Source organism: Mobula hypostoma, chromosome 8 (assembly GCF_963921235.1).
Source record: "Mobula hypostoma chromosome 8, sMobHyp1.1, whole genome shotgun sequence".
Lineage (NCBI taxonomy): Eukaryota > Metazoa > Chordata > Chondrichthyes > Myliobatiformes > Myliobatidae > Mobula > Mobula hypostoma.
In genome coordinates this window covers 31,391,397-31,409,920 of record NC_086104.1, presented here as the reverse complement: position 1 = coordinate 31,409,920, position 18,524 = coordinate 31,391,397, and the positions used below count along the sequence as shown (strand labels likewise).

The 18,524-nt window shown below is 40.6% G+C and overlaps 1 protein-coding gene across 4 annotated transcripts in view; it reads left to right on the top strand.

Annotated features, from left to right (window-relative positions):
- LOC134350445 (tetratricopeptide repeat protein 7A-like) overlaps positions 1–18,524 on the top strand; it is a 265,556-nt gene that overhangs the window by 191,232 nt on the left and 55,800 nt on the right. For all 4 annotated transcript variants that reach the window (XM_063055643.1, XM_063055644.1, XM_063055642.1 and 1 more), the window contains one exon: positions 14,210–14,412. In XM_063055643.1, the coding sequence (XP_062911713.1) occupies positions 14,210–14,412 (203 nt within the window). The remainder of the gene's footprint in view (positions 1–14,209; positions 14,413–18,524) is intronic.

Below are 18,524 nucleotides of genomic sequence, written 5' to 3'. Positions count from 1 at the left end.
CCACACAAATTAAGTGTATCTTTGTTACTATTTGACTTTAACAAAAGCTGCTCTAAGACCTTAGTCATTGGGGGAGGGGGAGAACTATGTCCAAGCAATATTAGGTAAACCAAGTCCTGTCAACTTGGAGTTGAAAGCTTGTCCAGTATTGTTCACTTACTATGGAAAGCTGATGTCATCTTTAGTAGATATGAAAAGACCTCAATACAGAATCACAAGACATAATAGATGTAGAGAAGAAAGAAAGAAGCTATGTGCCATGTGTTGATAGATTTGCTGCTGAGTTTGCCAGGCACTTGTTTATTATGACACAGTGAAGCCAATGCTGCTTCCTTGTGATGCATCACCTGTTTTAGTTGGTGTAACTTTGACAGGCTGTATGAAGAATAAAGATGGCAAGGTTTTATATTTTCAAGGTAAAACAGAATTCCTTGCCAATAGATAAATTATTAAAACAGTTATAGATGAATGTGTCCCCACAAAATCATTCAGAGTCTTCCCCAGTCTGAAGCCCTGAAAGAACCGCGAGTTCTGCAGTCTGTTGAGGGCCAGGTCAGAGGTGACCAAGTCTGGTGACCAAAAAAATTCCGGACTAAATTTGAATCAACAAAGGATGCTCAATGTTTGTGTCACCGCTTGAATATTACCACCTCTTATAAGGCAAAATTAGCCGACATAGACGACAACAGGGCTTCACTTTCAGATGAGCTTAATGCCTTCTGTGCTCACTTTGACCATCAAAACATGGAGGGACCATCACAAACTCCCACAGATCTGGATGATCCTGTGATTCCAGACTCTGAGGCCAACATTAGAGCATCCTTTAGGAGGGAAAACCCACAGAAAGCCTCCTGCTCAGATGGGGTACCTGGCTGAGTACTAAAGACCTGTGCTGATCAAATGGTTGCAGTGTTCACTGAGATCTTTAACCTCTTGCTTTGGCATTCTGAGGTACCCAAATACTTCAAGCAAGCTTCACTTATACCAATGCCTAAGAAGAACATGGTGACTTGCCTCAATGACTATCACCTGGTAGCACTTACATTCACAGTGATGAAGTGTTTTGAGAGGTTGGTGATGAAATATACCAACTCCTGCCTGAGAAGCGACCTAGAGCCACTCCACAAACAAGAGAAAATCTGCAGATGCTGGAAATCCAACAAATACACACAAAATGTTGGAAGAACTCAGCAGACCAGACGGCACCTGTGGAAAAGAGTACAGTTGACATTTCAGGCCGAGACCCTTCAGCAAGGCCTCTTGAGTGAGTGGGGCATTGGTGGGGCTTAAAGCTCGATCCTGAATGGTTGGATCTGAATTACCTATTTCTGACTGGTTAATTTGAATTGGCGTTGAACTGTCTGGTCAATTTTTCAGGCCAAACCCTTTTTAGGAATGTGTGGTCCCAGACTGGAGCTATCTCTGTATTCTTAGAAGCTACATTTAGGTCACCCCACATGTTCCATCTCTAATGATTCCGTAATCTTTCTCTTGTAGGCAGTCTCTTCCTAGTCAAGGATGTTGGGCTCATCAAAACGTGGTCTACATGAGCATGATAGGCAGTGTTCAGCAATCCCACTTCGTTCTGCTCTTAACTTTTTTAATTCAGTCTTTTGTTCTGCTATCCTTGTCTTCAATGGCTTTCCAGTCTCACCAATATATACTTCTTTGCATGGTGATAGAGGTACGGAGTACACAACTCCCTGACACATTTCGTTAGATCTTCTAGGTGTCATTTTGCTTAGCCTTTTCCTGATTGTGTCCTTACTTTTTGCTATTAACTGGACACCACATTTTTGATGAATTTGTCTTAGCTTTTCAGTTTAGCTGCCACTGTATGGCACAATAACCGTTCTATCGGGAGCTGGTCTTTGTCGTGTTGCACTACATTCCGTTTTTGATTAAGTGCATAGGGTAGCGGTTTTTCTTGAATGCTTCTCTGATCTTCCTGTACTCTTCCTCCTTTGCAGTTCTAGTTGTGCACAGGGTGTTTGCTCTTAGTGCCATGCCTCAAAACAATGCCAAGCATTGTCTTCTTTGAATGATTTGACCAGAAATTCAGATGCTGGTCTGTGTGAGTCTTTTTCCTGTAAAAACTCAACTCCAGCTTGTCTACCATCTGTTTTACCATAACATCTAAAAATGCAAAGTACCTCACTTTCTACTTCTATAGTAAACTGTACGGGCTTGTTCTGATTGCTTAGATGTGTTAAAAATGCTTCTAATACTTCTTGACCGTGTTTCCATAGGATAAAGGTGTTATCCACATAGCGCAGCTTTAAGTCTGACTTTTTAGTAGTTGTAGCGAAGGCTTTTGTTTCAAGGCTGTCCATGAGTAAATTGCGGAGTACAGGAGATCTCATGCCCATTCCATCCTTTTGTTTGTAGAAATTTTCACCAAACTGGGAAACTGTGCAAGTCACACAAAATGTAGACACCTTCAAGATTTTGTCTAAATACAATGATGTCTTTTCTTTCCATGAAGCATTTTTGTTCATTGCCTCTCTCAAGCATGGCACATTCCTAAAGAGGCTTTGGCCTGAAAAATTGATCAGTTCAATTAACCAAGGCCAATTCAAAATAACCAATCAGGAAAAGCCAATTCAGATCTAGCCAATCAGGATTGAGCTTTATGCCCCACCCATGCCCTGCTCACCCGAGAGTTTATGTAAGACCATAAGACATAGGAGCAGAATTAGGCCATTCAGCCCCTCGTGTTTGCTACAGGTTTCCATTATGGCTGATCCCGGATCACACTCAACCCCATACACCTGCCTTCTCACCATATCTTTTGATGCCCTGGCTGATCAGGAAACAATCAACTTCTGCTTTAAATATACGCATGGACTTGGCCTCCACTGCAGTCTGTGGCAGAGCATTCCACAAATTCACTACTGTGGCTAAAAAATTTCCTCCCTACCTCTTCTAAAAGGTTGCCTATCAATTTTAAGGCTGTGTCCTCTAGCTCTGGATGTCCCCACTATAGGAAACATCCTTTTCACATCCACCCTGTCTAGTCCTTTCAATATTTGGTAGGTTTCAGTGAGACCTCCCTGCATTCTTCTAAGTTCCAGTGAGTACAAAGCTGCCAAACGCTCCTCATATGTTAACCCCTTCATTCCTAGAATCATCCTTGTGAACCTCCTCTGGACTCTCCCCAATGACAACACATTCTTTCGGAGATATGGGGCCCAAAACTGTTGATAGTACTCCACATGTGGCCTGACTAGTGTCTTATAAAGCCTCAGCATTATCTCCTTGCTTTTATATATTTTTCCCTTGGAAATAAATTCCAACATTGCATCTGCCTTCTTTATTACAGACTCAACCTGTAAGTTAACCTCCTGGGAGTCTTGCATGAGGACTCCAAAGTCCCTGCACCTCCTGATGTTTGAACCTTCTTCCCATTTAGATAATAGTCCGCACTATTGTTCCTTTTACCAAAATGCATTATCATAGATTTCCCAACCACTTTTTTTGACCGTTCATCCAATTTGTCTTTCCTTGGCTTTTATGCAGTCTTTAATTTCCCTTGTCAGTCACAGTTGCTTACCCTGGCCATTGAGAACAAGTTCTTCAGTGGGACCTATCTATCCTGTCCCTTGTGATAGAAATTTCAGCCACCTGCGCTCTGCCGTCATCCCCGCCAGTATCTCCCTTCAATCCACCTGGGCAAGCTCCTCTCTCATGCCTCTGTAATTCCCTTGATTGCATTGTGATACTGATACACTGACTTGTGCTTCTGCCTCTCAAACTGCAGTATGAATTCGATTGTATCATGATTACTGCCTCCTAAAGGTTCCTTTACATTATGCTCCCTAATAAGATCTGGGTTATTACACAGCACCTATTGGTGTGTGTAATATGACATGGTTGAGGATTACATATATCTGGGGATACGAATTGACAATAAACTGGACTGGTCAAAGAACATTGAGGCTGTCTACAAGAAGGGTCAGAGCTGTCTCTATTTCCTGAGGAGACTGAGGTCCTTTAACATCTGCTGGATGATGCTGAGGATGTTCTACGAGTCTGTGGTGGCCAGTGCTATCATGTTTGCTGTTGTGTGCTGGGGCAGCAGGCTGAGGGTAGCAGACACCAACAAAATCAACAAACTCATTTGTAAGGCCAGTGATGTTGTGGGGATGGAACTGGACTCTCTGACGGTGGTGTCTGAAAAGAGGATGCTGTCCAAGTTGCATACCATCTTGGTCAATGTCTCCCATCCACTACATAATGTACTGGGTGGGCACAGGAGTACATTCAGCCAGAGACTCATTCCACCGAGATGCAACATAGAGCGTCATAGGAAGTCATTCCTGCCTGTGGCCATCAAACTTTATAACTCCTCCCTTGGAGGGTCAGACACCCTGAGCCAATAGGCTGGTCCTGGACTTATTTCATAATTTACTGACATAATTTCCTTATTACTATTTAACTATTTATGGTTCTATTACTATTTATTATTTATGGTGCAACTGTAACGAAAACCAATTTCCCCCAAGATCAATAAAGTATGACTATGACTATGACCTAATCTGAGAAAGCCTTTCCCCATGTAGGCTCAAGCACAACCTGCTCTAAAAAGCCATCTTGTCGGCATTCAACAGAATTCCCACTCTTGTGATCAGACATCAACCTGATTTTCCCAGTCCCCTTGCATATTGAAGTCACCATTACAATTGTGACATTACCCTTACTATGCCTTTTCTAGCTCCCTTTGCAATCTCAATCCCACATATTGGCTACTATTTGGAGGCCTATATATGATTCCCATAATGGTTTTTTTTAACCCTTGCAGTTTCTTAATTCCACCCACAAAGATTCAACATTCTCTGACCCTGTGTCACTGCTTTCTAAAGATGTAATTTCATTCCTTGCCAACAGAGCCACACCTCTGCCTCCCTCCCTCCCTCTCTGTCTTTTCAACACAAAGTATATCATTTGATGTTAAGCTCCCAGCTACGGCCTTCTTTCAGCCACGACTCAGTGATGCCCACAACATCGTACCGAACAATCTCCAATTGCACCACGAGTTAGTCCACCTTATTCCGAATGCTACATGCATTTAAATACAGCACCTTCCATTTAAGAACAAATTCTTCGCCCTTTTGAATTTCTTCTGTGGTACAATTTAACTCTTTGCTCTGTCTGCATTTGTACCCAATAATTGGCTTGTCCTTCCTTGCATTCATGTTACATCAATCATCTACTTGTGAACCTGCTGGCTCATCTTCAGCTCTATCATACTGGTTCCCATCCCCCTCCCATATTAGCTTAAACCGCTCCCAACATCTCTAGTAAGACTGCCCAGGAGAATATTGATCCCACTTGGATTCAAGTGTGGCCTTTTGTACAGGTCACCTCATTCTATTCCTATCCTCACTGTCGCATGGCACGGGTAGCAGTCCCGAGATTACTGCCCTTGGTGTCCTGTTTCTCAGTTTCCTTCCTAACGCGCTGTATTCTGTTTTCAGGACCTCATCCCTTTTTCTACCTATGTAGTTGCCGCCAATACGTACCATGACTTCTGGCTGCCTATCCTCCCTTTTCAGGATATTGTGGACACATTCAGAAACATCGTGGACCCTGGCATCTGGGAGGCAAACTACCATCTACGTTTCTTTTTCGCGCACACAGTATCGCCTCTCTGTCTCTCCCCCTCCTCCCCCAACTATAGGGATGGGGAGGGGAACGTCGACTCAGACCATGAGAGGCCTGCGTCAGGCATTTTCATGCCTTATAAGGTGCAGATTGAAAGGCTGAGTGGGGCGCCACTCCTCGCCCAGACTAGAGCAATGTGTGATTAAGTGCCTTGCTCAAGGGCACAAACACGCTGCCACAGTTGAGGCTCGAACTAGTGACCTTGAGATAACTAGACGAACGCCTTAACCACTTGGCCACGTGCCCAACTATAGAGTCCCCTATAATTGCTGCCATCCTCTTCAGTTCCCCACCCTTCTGCACCACAGAGCCAGACTCAGTGCCAGAGGCATGGCCACTGCTGCTTCCCCCAGGTAGGTACCCCCACCCCCCAACAGTACTCAAATTAGAGTACTTATTGTTGGGGGGTACAGCCACAGGGGTGCTCTCCACTATCTGAAGTTCTCTCTTTCTTCTGACAATCACCCATTTATCTGTCCCTTGTAGCCTTGGGTTGATTAACTCCTTGTAGCACTCCTGCCTTTCACCTCTTCACTTGCCGTAACAAGCTGTAGCTCCAGTTCCCTAACACAGTCTCTAAGGAGCTGCATCTTAATGTACCTAGTGCAGATATGGCTATCGGGGATATAAACCTATCCCTTATTCTTTCAAGAGTTAAATAAGAAAGAAGAAATAAGGAGTGAACTTATCTACTTACCTTGCCTCCACCTGTTGAGCCAAAGCCTTTCCGGTCTTGACGATGACCGCTTCGCCAGATGGTATCCCTATTTTATGGAGACTGGGTTTTTAAAGCTCTTTGCTGGACTTGCATGGGAACGCTTCTCCTGCAGTACTCCAATCAATGACTCCTGCTGAAGAAACTTCCTGCTTTCTCAGGCTCTTCACTGGACTTGCATGGGAACACTTCTCCTACATCTGCGCAGTACTCCAATCAACGAGTGATTTGAATCAAAGAATCGAGGTATTTCCAGGGTGACTTGTCATTTGGCTAACTTGTGCCTGACGTAGATGGTTGTGTTTACCATTGAAATGTTGCATTCAGTATCTGTAAGTATGTGACTGCTGGCCAAAAGATAGTATGGATAGATTTGACAACCAGTCTCAAAGCTTCTGTATTCAGTTCAACAAAACTATGGTCATAGGTTGAATCAAAGGTGGTGATGAATCAGCATGTAGGAGGGGGACTGAAAATGTGGTTGAGTGGTTCCACCACAACAAACTATCACTCAATGCCAGCAAGACCAAGGAGCTGATTATTGACTTCGGGAGAAGGAAATCAGAGGTCCATGAGCCAGTCCTCATCAGAGGTGAAGAAGATTAGCAACTTTAAATTCCTTCATGTCAGCTTGTCAGAGGACCTGTCCTGGGCCCAGCATGAAAGAGTAATTATGAAACAGGACAGCGCCTCTATTTCCTACGGAGTTTGTGAAGATTCAGCGTGACATCTATAACTTCGGCAAACTTCTATAGATGTGTAGTGGAGAGTATATTGACTGGCTACATCACAGTCTGGTATGGAAACACCAGTGCCCTTGAATGGAAAATCCAACAAAATGTAGTGGACACAGCCCAGTTGATCACAGATAAAGCCCTCCCCACCACGGAGAACATCTACCCGAAGCGTTGTCGCAGGAAAGGAGCATCCATTATCAGTGACCCCCACGTCACCTAGGTCATGCTTTCTTCATGCTGCCAGCAGGAAGAAGGTACAGGAGCCTCAGGACTCTCATTACCAGGTTCAGGAATAGTTATTACCCCTTCACCATCGGGCCCTTGAACCAAAGGGATAACTTCACTGAACTTCATTTGCCCTGTCACTAAACTGTTCCCACAACCTATGGATTCACTTTCAAAATCTCTTCATCTCATGTTCTCTGTATTTATTCCTTATTTATTTATGATTATTATTTCTTTCTGTTTGTATTAGCAGAGTTCATTCTCTTTTGCACTCTGTTTGAACACCCAAGTTGGTGTGGTTTTTCATTGATTCTATTACGGCTATTATTCCATTGTAGATTTATGGAGTATGCCTGCAAGAAAATGAATCTCGGTGTTGTCTGGTTACCTATATGTACTTCGGTAATAAATTTACCTTGAACTTTGAAAAAAGAAGATTTAACTGTTATCCATAAAGTGAAGTTTCACAAATATCTCAGTGGACCGAACTTTTCACGGACCAGAAACCTATTCGGTGATTCCTTGGCTAACGGGTAAAGATTGACATTAGCACTGTCTGTGGAGGACTGTTCTGAAATAGACGGGTGGACAGTACAATCGGAGTGGAATATGAATTCAAGTTGAGAGCCATTTGCTATGCCTCTACATGAATCACCAGTATCAGGACAGATTATGGCATTGTGGAAATGTTTGGATATTTCTCCGGTCATAATCCCAGAGCTTGCTACCATGTGTAGATGCAATCCCACCCTATTGTGATTCCATAACCACATCCAGTGTAAATGGAAAAGAAAATGTGACAGTGACTTGTTATTACCGCAATACAGAAAATGTCACAAGATAAGCCTATTGCACGCTGGTGGAACTCAGCAGGTCAGGTGGAATCTGTGGGAATGAATAAATAGTCAACGTTCTGTGCCGAGACCCTCCATCAGGATGACCCCATAGAATGCTGTGGTACTGCGGGGATTGATCCATTTGTTGGTACTGTGGGGATTGATCCATTTGTTGGTACTGTGGGGATTGATCCATTTATTGGTATTGTGGGGATTGATCCATTTGTTGGTACTGTGGGGATTGAATGCTGCTGATCCATTACAAGAAAGAGCAGCTACTTTGAAATGTTTGCATGAAGGACACCCAGATGTACCTCATCATATCAAGCAGTCAGTGTTATCTGAAACAGTCAAATGACAAGATGAAAGATAATCACACAAATCTACCAGCTGCTCCTCCTCTACCACAGCCCAACTGAGAAAGCTGCAGTTAAGGATACAAATGGGCCTTGGAACTGCATTTGTGGAAAATTGCCGTGATCGTAATAGATATCCATTTCAGGTGGATATGTACAGTTTCCATGATCATTTTTGAAGCTAAAACATTTAATTTCAAAGTTAAAATTGATCATCACAACACCCAACCTCTTTTAATTACTTTTGATGAATAATGGCGGCAGTGGTGCTGAGTTTGCCAAATCCCTGAAGAAGAATGTTATCAAGTGTTTGGGCACAGGCTTGACCGGTTAGAAAGACCGTTCTAATTGGGAAAGATGAACTGAAAATGGTTCTGCAGTTGAAAGTGAAACGGAGGTTGCAGACTTTTTGTTACAAGACACTCAATTAATAAACAGACGCACGTTGAGTTACTGATAGGCAGAAGTGCTCAAACTGTAATTGGTTTTGACGGAGTCAAATCTTGGCTGTAGTGTGTTTTTTAAAAAACAAGTGAAGCAAAGGGAACATTGTGACGATAGAGCTTGTGATCATTTCAATGCAGATGATTCCATATTTCTGAAGGACAGCAGAATCTGGTAATCAAACTCGTTATTGATGGTACTAAACCATTATTTCTCAATGATCATTACATTTTGAAGCCTCATCAAGATTACTGAAAACTTGATGTGTTACTGTCATTGGATCATCTAGATATGTCTTAATGTGTGAAACACAGATTTTAACATGTAATACGTGTATGTGTGTATGTATATGTGTGTGTGTGTCTGTGTATGTGTGTGTGTGTATATATATATATATATATATATCCCATAAAAAGTATAAAAACCCCCTTGGAAGTTTTCATGTTTTATTGTTTTACAATACTGCATCACAGTGGATTTAACTTGGCTTTTTTGACACTGATCAACAGAAAAAGACGCTTCCATGTCAAAATGAAAACAGATTTCTACAAAGTGATCTAAATTAATTACAAATATAAAACACAAAATAATTGACTGCTTAAGTATTCACTGCCCCCCCCCTTAATATGACACACCAAATTATTACGGGTGCAGCCAATTAGTTTTAGAAGTCACATAATTAGTTAAATGGAGATTTGTTTTGGAGACCTGTGTGCAGTGAAGGTGTTTCAATTGATTGTAGTAAATGTACACCTGTACCTGGAAAGTCCAACTGCTGGTGAGTCAGTATCCTGGCTAAAACTTCACCATGAAGACAAAAGAACACTCCAGGCAACTTTGTGAAAAAGTTATTGAAAAGTAGTAGTCTGGAGATGGATCCAAGAAAATTTCCAAGTCACTGAATATTCCTTGGAGTACAGTTAAATCAATCATCAAGAAATGGAAAGAATATGGCACAGCCGTAAATCTGCCTAGAGCAGGCCATCCTCAAACTGGTGTGACCATGTAGGAAGGGGACTAGTGAGTGAGGCCACCAAGAGACCTATGACAACTGTGGAGAAGTTACAAGCTTCAGTGGCTGAGATGGGAGAGATTGTGCATACAACTGTTGCCCGGGTGCTTCGCCAGTCTCGGCTTTATGGGAGGATGGCAAAGAAAAAGCTACTGCTGGGAAAAAAAACTCATTTGAAATCTCGGTTAGAGTTTCCCAGAAGGCATATGGGAGACTCTGAAGTCAGCTGAAAAAAGATTCTATGATATGATGAAACCAAAATTGAGTTTTTTGGCCATCAGACTAAACATTATTTTTGGCGTAAGCCGAGCACTGCACATCAGATACACACTATCCCTACCGTGAAGCGTGGTGGTGGCTGTATCATGATGTGGGGGTGCTTTACTGCAGCAGGGCCCTGAAAGGTTTGTGAATGTAGAGGGTAAAATGAATGCAGCAAAATATAGGGAAATCCTGGGATAAAACCTGATGCAGTCTGCAAGAGAACTGTGACTTTGGGAGAAGATTTGTTTTCCAGCAAGACAATGATCAAAGCATAAAGCTAAATGGAATGGCTTACAAACAACAAAGTTGATGTCCTGGAGTGGCCAAGTCAGAGTCGAGACCTCAAACCAGTTGAGCATTTGTGGCTGGACTTAGAAGCCTTATGATCCCTGTGCAATCTGACAGAGCTTGTGCAGTTTTGTAAAGAATGGGGAAAAATTGCAGTGTCCAGATGTGCAAAGCTGACAGAGACTATCCACACAGACTCAAAACTGTAATTACTGCCAAAGGTGCATCTAGTAAATACTGACTTGAACGGGTGAATACTTATGCAATCAATTGTTTTGTTTTTTATATTTGTAATTAATTCACATCACTTTGTAGAGATCTGTTTTCACTTTGACCTGGAAGAGTCTTTTTCTGGTGATTAGTATCAAAAAAAAGCCAAATTAAAACCACTGTGATTCAATGTTGTAAAGCAATAAAATATGAAAACTTCTGTTGGGGGGGCAGTAATACTTTTTATAGGCTGTGTGTGTGTGTGTGTGTGTGTGTGTGTGTGTGTGTGTGTGTGTGTGTATATATGTATATGTGTACACATGTGTGTATGCGTATATATGTTTGTGTGTATGTGTATGTATATATAGAGATAGAGAGATAGATATAAAATGCAATCATCACAAGATCAAATCTCAAGAAGTAATTCAATTGTTTAATACCCTTTAATAAAAGGAGATAACAGAATTCAATTTAGATAAAATTGAAGGAGCTGCACATTTCAGTGTATTTAATTTCAAATGGTGCTTTTCAATTTTTATGAGCATCCTAGAAACTCTATATTCTATTAGCTGACATTTTAGATGAGGCTTTGATAGTTTGTTATTCTAATCTCTTCAAATGGAAGTGAATAACTAAATCAACAGTAAGTTAAGACAAATATTGAAAAGAGTGGTAAAAGTCAATGAGCAATTTTCAGTAGATTTACAATTTAGCTCTTGCACATTCCTCTGGGTTACTGCTTGTGAATTTTTACTTAAATGGGCAGATGGAAAATAATTTGTGAATTCTGAACAGCTTCAAGTACAGTTTTTCATTTAACTCAGGAGCCCCTGCAAGTATCATTTGCTCAATTATGTTCCAGGCAAAGAACTTCCACTATGAAGCTCAGGGATGCAAGGATCTTCTTATAACATATTAAAAAACGTATCTTCTCATCAGAAAAGTTATATTTAAGATGCATTTAAATCTGATATTCTCGCCTGATGTGATTTGTGTACAATGCAAGCCAGAGTCTTCCAGACACCAACCTTTCCAGGTCTCTCACCATTTAATTTCAAGTTTGTTACTCAACCAAACATGAATACCCATGAATAAAGCCAAACAAAAAAGTGTTAATCCCCTGGGGTGCAAAACACAGTAACAATAGTCATACTCAGCACAAGGCACATATAAGATAGCAGTAAAATAGTCACACACACAAAAAAATTTTGTCCAAGTCCCTGAGTCCATGAATGTTGCAGCAGTCTTCCGTCAAACACAATACAGCTTGACTTCTGCAAGTGAACACTGGGTGTGGGCAGCACCGATTCCAGCTTGGGCATTACACCACACTGCCTCCAGCCCTCCGGTGGAGTGCCCAACTCTAATGCCTCTCCTGGGCAGCTGCAGACAGGCAGCACCATGGCTTGAGGTCTAGACCTCACCACAGCTGAGGCCATGCAGCTCCTCTGCTGTTTGCCAATAAATCAATAAATTGGATTTGCAGCATTCCGCACCATCAGCTAGTGGTGAGCCACAGATAGCAGTGTTGGGTTCTTTGTCTTTTTGTCATCTAAATCAATGATCTGTATGATGAAGTGGTAAACTGGATCAGCAAATTTGTGGATGATTCCAAGATAGGGAGTGTAGTGGACAGTGAGGAAGGTTACCAAAGCTTGCAGTGGGATCTGGACCAAATAGAAAAATGGCAGATGGAATTTAATGCAGACAGATGTGAAATGTTGCACTTTGAGAGGACAAACCAGGATAGGACGTGCACAGTGAACAGTAGGACATTAAGGAATGTGGTACAGCAAAGGGTTTGGGGAATTCTAGTCCATAATTCCTTGAAAGTGGCATCACAGGTAGACAGGGTCACAAAGAGAGCTCTTGGCATGGTGTCCTTCAAAAATCAAAGTATTGAGTACAGCAGTTACCATAGTTCATTACTCCAATTATGGAATTATTGAGAGGTTATAGGTCAGAAAGAGGCTATTGTGCTCACACCGGCTCGCTAAAAGATCGACTGACTTGTTCCATTCTCCTGTCTCATCTCTGTAAACCTGCATATTTTCCTTCACAGTATCTTTATCCAATTCCCTCTTGAAGACCAGAAAGGCATCTGCCTCCACCACATATTCATGTAATGCAATCCTCATTTCAAGCACATAAAAAGAGTTGTCCTCATGTCACTTTTTAAGTAGATAGATCATGTATTTTGTACCCCAATTACTGTGATAAAATGGAACTTGTACATTTCTTTGTGGTAGCTGCCTGTACTGTCATTGAGATTATTGCACAAGGGAATTGAGATAGGATTTGAAGGATAGGTCTCCTTGCTTAAAATGAGAAGCCATAGAAAAGTTAACCCTGCACATAAGAGAGTGCATGAAAAGTGGGGAACATATGTCTTCAGCGTGTCTGACAAACCAGTACATATTTTACCTAACTTTCCCCCAGCTAACTTTTATGATTGTCCTATGGTGTCTGTGACCTCGTGTTAGGCACAGGCTCAATATTAAGGCAGATACCACAACATCTCCATGTTGTTCACAAATTCGAAAGTCTGCAATAAATACAATGAGACCTGGTAATCACATTCTGAAACAGCACATTGATTTGGTACCACACACAAAATGCTGGAAGAGCTCAGCAGGTCAGGCAGCATCAATGGAGAGGACTAACCATTTGACACTTTGGGCTGAGACCCTTCATCAGGACTTTGTCTTGGTTGGGATCTTTAATTCTCATCTCATGGCTGATGGTTTGGAATTTGTTCCTTATTTTACTGAAAGTTAAAAGAGAAAGATTATGGGTTGCTTTATTGCTCCAGTATTTACCAATTAGGTAGGGAAGGTTGCTGTACAAATTGGTACCCATCATCACGTGCTAAATGAAGCTGGAACAGTCATGATATAATGTATAATGTCCTGATGCTAGAGCTTCCACAGAAAATGTAAAACATTTACAAAGTAGTTTTTATGCTCTCAAAAGTTGGGTGATATACGCCACAATTTCTTGGCTTCAGATTCTTTATCTACCCAGAAAATGTTAGTGTTCTGAAAAGAAAGGAAATAGTAGAAAAGAATTACTAATATTGATCTTTAGATCATTGGCATTCTCCTCTCTATGTCAAGGGGCTTAAATCCCACTTCAGAAATCATTGATCACATAACTTTTCTTACTGACAAGTTGCTGTTCCCTTCTCCCACACTGCCCTCCTCCCTATCGAAGTCAGATTAATTAACACTTCAAAAATAAGGCTACTAACCCATCTCCAGCTTTCCTGTATTCTCCAGAGACCATGGGTAAATTCATGTGAGATATAAATTTGCTGAATGGGAATCAGCAGTACAATATGTGAGTAGAGAAACCCTAAGACAAAAACATTTCAGATAACTGGTCCAAATCTTTTCCTATTTTAGTGCATTTCTCTTTCACAGGATTTGAACAATGTTTGTTTGTGTTTTTTTAATTAGCTGAACTTTTTATTGAACTACAAAGAACCAAAGAAGCTTCATTTTGCATCCAAGAAGCAGCAAGCCTTTTTTCCGTATCACATGATGTAATGTTTATGCGTGGGTGGTTGGCAGAGGTGAGCGGCAACTTGAATGCAGCCAAGCACTTTTATGATGAAGCTCTTGCCATGAATCCAAGAAGTGCAAAGATCATGGAGCACTTGGTGAGTTATTTTTAAATGAACTTTCTAAGTCTTGCAAAAATTAAATATGTTCTTGAATTTCAGTTTCTCACTCTCTCAATCACGCAAAGACACACACACACACCTCCCACACTCCCACACTCATCCACCCACCCCTATTAGAGCCATCAGCAATCTTGTTTTTTGTGCAGAGTTCACATGTGATTAACTCCAGCCAAACTGACTGGATGGGAGCCATAAGAAACATGGACTGTGGTACAACACCCAAGAACACCAGAGGAACTCAGTGGGTCAGGCAGTATCTACGAAGACAAATGGACATTCAACCTTTCATCTGGACCAAATGAAGAGTCGCAATTCGAAACAACCACGGTCCATTTCACTCCATAGATGCTGCCTAGCCTGCTGGGTTTCTGGCTAGATAGGAATCAGAAACAAGGCCCTGCCTGATTTTCTTTGTTTTGTTTCCTTCCCTTCCACCCTTCCTCCTCTCCTTATCTGAGCTAGAAACCAAGAAATCAATATTAGCATATTCTCCACTGAGATAAATAAACACAGAGGAGACTGAAATTGAATCTGTGATTTTTTTTTTCTGTGTAGTTCAGTACCACAGCTGTTAGGTGGTAAAATGAACAAACCCTAATTTATTTAATGCATAGCATCTGATGCCAATTAGGATATATATTCAATATATTAATTTAGGTCAACGAAAATCAAAGAACTCTCAGGATACCAATTAACTCTCAAGTCACAAATTTCTGTAATTGAACAAATTAGGTTTTAATAAGAGAGGTTAAATAAAAGTTAGCAGAGGTTACCATATCTTTCAGTGTGATTGGAATGGAAGGGAGACCAACCTGTGGATTGGGAGAGAATTTATGCCCAATTACCGAATGCTGGCAATTCGGCCCAACTTTCTCTCGAAATAGTAATGGCCGAATTACACATGAACATCCAGAACTCATAAAACTTCTCTTTACTTTTAACTTCATATCTAACATATTAGTAAATATTGCTTCTGAGACTAACTCTGGCTTTAAAATTTGTTTGTAATTTTATTTTTCTCTTGTCTGGTCCAAATGTCCTGCATTTAATATTTCATCATCTCAAGGCTGTCAAAATTATTGGACAGAGTCTACTTTGATCTACTGCAGTCAAAACTTAATGAGCACTTCCTTCAAATCCTCCTGTAATCTTCCTTGCCCGAAAGAAAACAGCTACCATTCTGTTTTAAAGTGAATCATTCTTTCCGTATGTGCCTTCATTCAAGCAGCATGCCAGTGAATCCGGGCAGCTCCTTTGATGTCCAATATCCTTCCAATTATACAAAGCCCCAAACTCCACATGATCTTGCAGCCTTTCATAAGTTCATCATTACATCTCAATTGTAACATCTGAATACTGTTTGAAATGCTGTTTTTAATAACTTCTGAATCTGATTGCCTATATCCTCTGAAACAGCAGAACAAGAAGTCCAACGCAAGTGTTTCAACATCCTAAATTTGGGTTGTGTATCTTTAGATGCATTGATGTTTCCAAGAGAGGCCAGTGTGGGATAATTTAGCAAGCTGCACCAGCTTTTCATTAGTGTTTTGAAGGGCATTTTACTTTCTAGACAGCTCTTACACTGTTTTTCTTGGTGCCAGCTTAGTCATACTTTGTTAGGAAAGGTTGCAAGCAGGTCAGTTTTGGTTGCTTATTGGAGACAAGTTTCTTCAAATAATTTACAGAATTATAAATTAAACCTGAACTGCATGTGTGCGCTGTTGAACACAGCTGGCAGAACAGTGTGTCAGTGAGGATCAACTATAAATGCCAGAAAACTAAAATGAGGGAAGGCACAAATTCACAATAAGGCTGGCAGGATCTGGGAAGAATGGAAAGGTAAGTTAAGCTTTTTTTTAATGGAACCTCTCTTCTTACATCAAAAATTGAAATTAATAATCTGCTTCAGCTGTTGGGTGACCTGGATATGTATTTCTGGCATGTTCTGGTTTTCAATTTTGTTACATCATATTTAAAAAAAATCATATTGCTTTTCTGAAAGTAAGTTATTTGGAACCATGACATATTTCTTGACAGTGAAATTATTCGATCTAAGGCCTTTTAAGTAGGATTACGATTTCCAAAATCCTTGATATTTTGCTTTGTCATCATCATGGAAAGAGACAAATGGAAGACGGCTGCAGATTTTGTTTTGAGTGGAGATAGCAGCCACATTTCCCTGATGCTGTGAAGACATTTTACTTGCTTAGATCACTTCCATTCAATTAATCCCAATAAATTAGCTGATGTTTCAGGTTCATATACCTGTGACAGTTCACATAAACATACCATTAGTTAGCACATGCCTCCTGCGTTGTATAACAGGGTATGGATAACCTTAATATTGAAACTCTGTGAAATAGCTTTCGAACAATTAATTTGGAACATTTTTTGATCTGCTAAGTGACTACATTTGAGATTCTTTCTGAAGTGGTAATATGTGGAGCAACTTTTATCCAAAGTAACCAGTGGCATCAGAGTGTTGTGCTGACTGTTCTGAGTATGTATAGTCAAATTTTCTAAAATTTCTGAATTCTCTCAACATTATTCTCTTTGAAAACAAACTGAACTGTTATTGAACTAACTCTTCTTTTCAATCATAAGGAACAGTGTAGCCATAATCAGAACCATGCAGGTTAACAAAAGCAGACCTGATCCTGGATTTCACTTCCCGAGGCATGGCTTCCTGTTGTTAATGACCTCATTGCTTATTTGCTATGATGTCTAGATATTACTAATATGATTTGACAAGGAAAAAGGAAGAAAGACGGATTAAGTACTGAACGAACATCACCATAAATAGTGATTAACCGGTTACATTCGCATTACTGCTGTGTGTGCATTAGTTCCTGTGTCTTTTTCTAAAGGTACTTAACTGACAGCAAAGCACTTCTGGATACTCACTTTGGGAGTCATGGAATATGTTTGAAATAAAGAGCAGGATAATAAGCTTGAATATGAAAGCTGTAGACAGTGCACAAAAAGGCTTTGGGAAGCAACATTTGAACTAAGAAATGGTTACAGTAGGTGAAAGTGTAATCAATGTGGATATTAGTTGTAGTAAGAATGGTAAGATGGTAAATCTAGGAATGAATCAATTACTCTGTAGTGTATAAAGTGCCAAGCACAGTAGTACTGGCAAAATGAAAAGAACAATACAGATTGTGAAGAGAATTTGCAGGCTAGATATTTTGCTTGTAAAACCTGTAGGAGTGCTAGAGGAGAATTAGAAAAGTTACCAAGATACGGGAACACTGTAGAACATCTGAACTGATAACGGTATTGTTTTTATATTGAAGAATTTGGAATTGCTTCTGGGCATAAGTTTCAGTAACAAAGTAAATCTATTGAATTATCATTTGTCAAATTTTCTAAAAATCAACTGAGGCATAGTTTGTGTTATATTTCAGACATCTAAGATTTATTTGTTTTTAATCTGATTTGAGTCATTTGCCTGGTTTTCACAAATGGGTACCTATGTTGAGACCTGCACAATAGGAATACAACTTCCCCATACCAGCAGTAAACCCATTACAAAATTAAAAGTTGGAGGCATAAGAAAATAAAAGAGAAAACTGTGAGGCTCCCAGAATTGAAGCTAAAACATAGGATTGGTTATACTTGTGTAATGTGACCTTTAATAAGTGTTAACTTTGTGCATATTGATGGTGGTTACAAAATGGAAATGAAATACCACCTATTGTGTGTGTGTGTGTGTGAGAGAGAGAGAGAGATAGTTAGATGTGAGATGGTGTTTTATTCTCCATCCACTTCCCCCCCACCAGACCCTTACCCTTCCATCCAGTACGTTCCTCATCTCCCAGATCTGCACAACATGTGCTTTTGAGTGCATCAGAATCAACCGTGTATGACCTAGATTTGTTGGAGTATACCATTTGAATGATATGTCACATACTATAAAGGTTGCAAAAGTAACTTGGTTTACTGTTACAGAAACTGTGTAATTACAGTGACCTCCGCTGGGATTTACAAGAAGTTTTGTAGCATAGAAACACGACATTTGGCCTATGCTGATATTTCAATGCGTTCCTCAGCGTATACACATGCTGTCTGCAATGTGTTGGTCA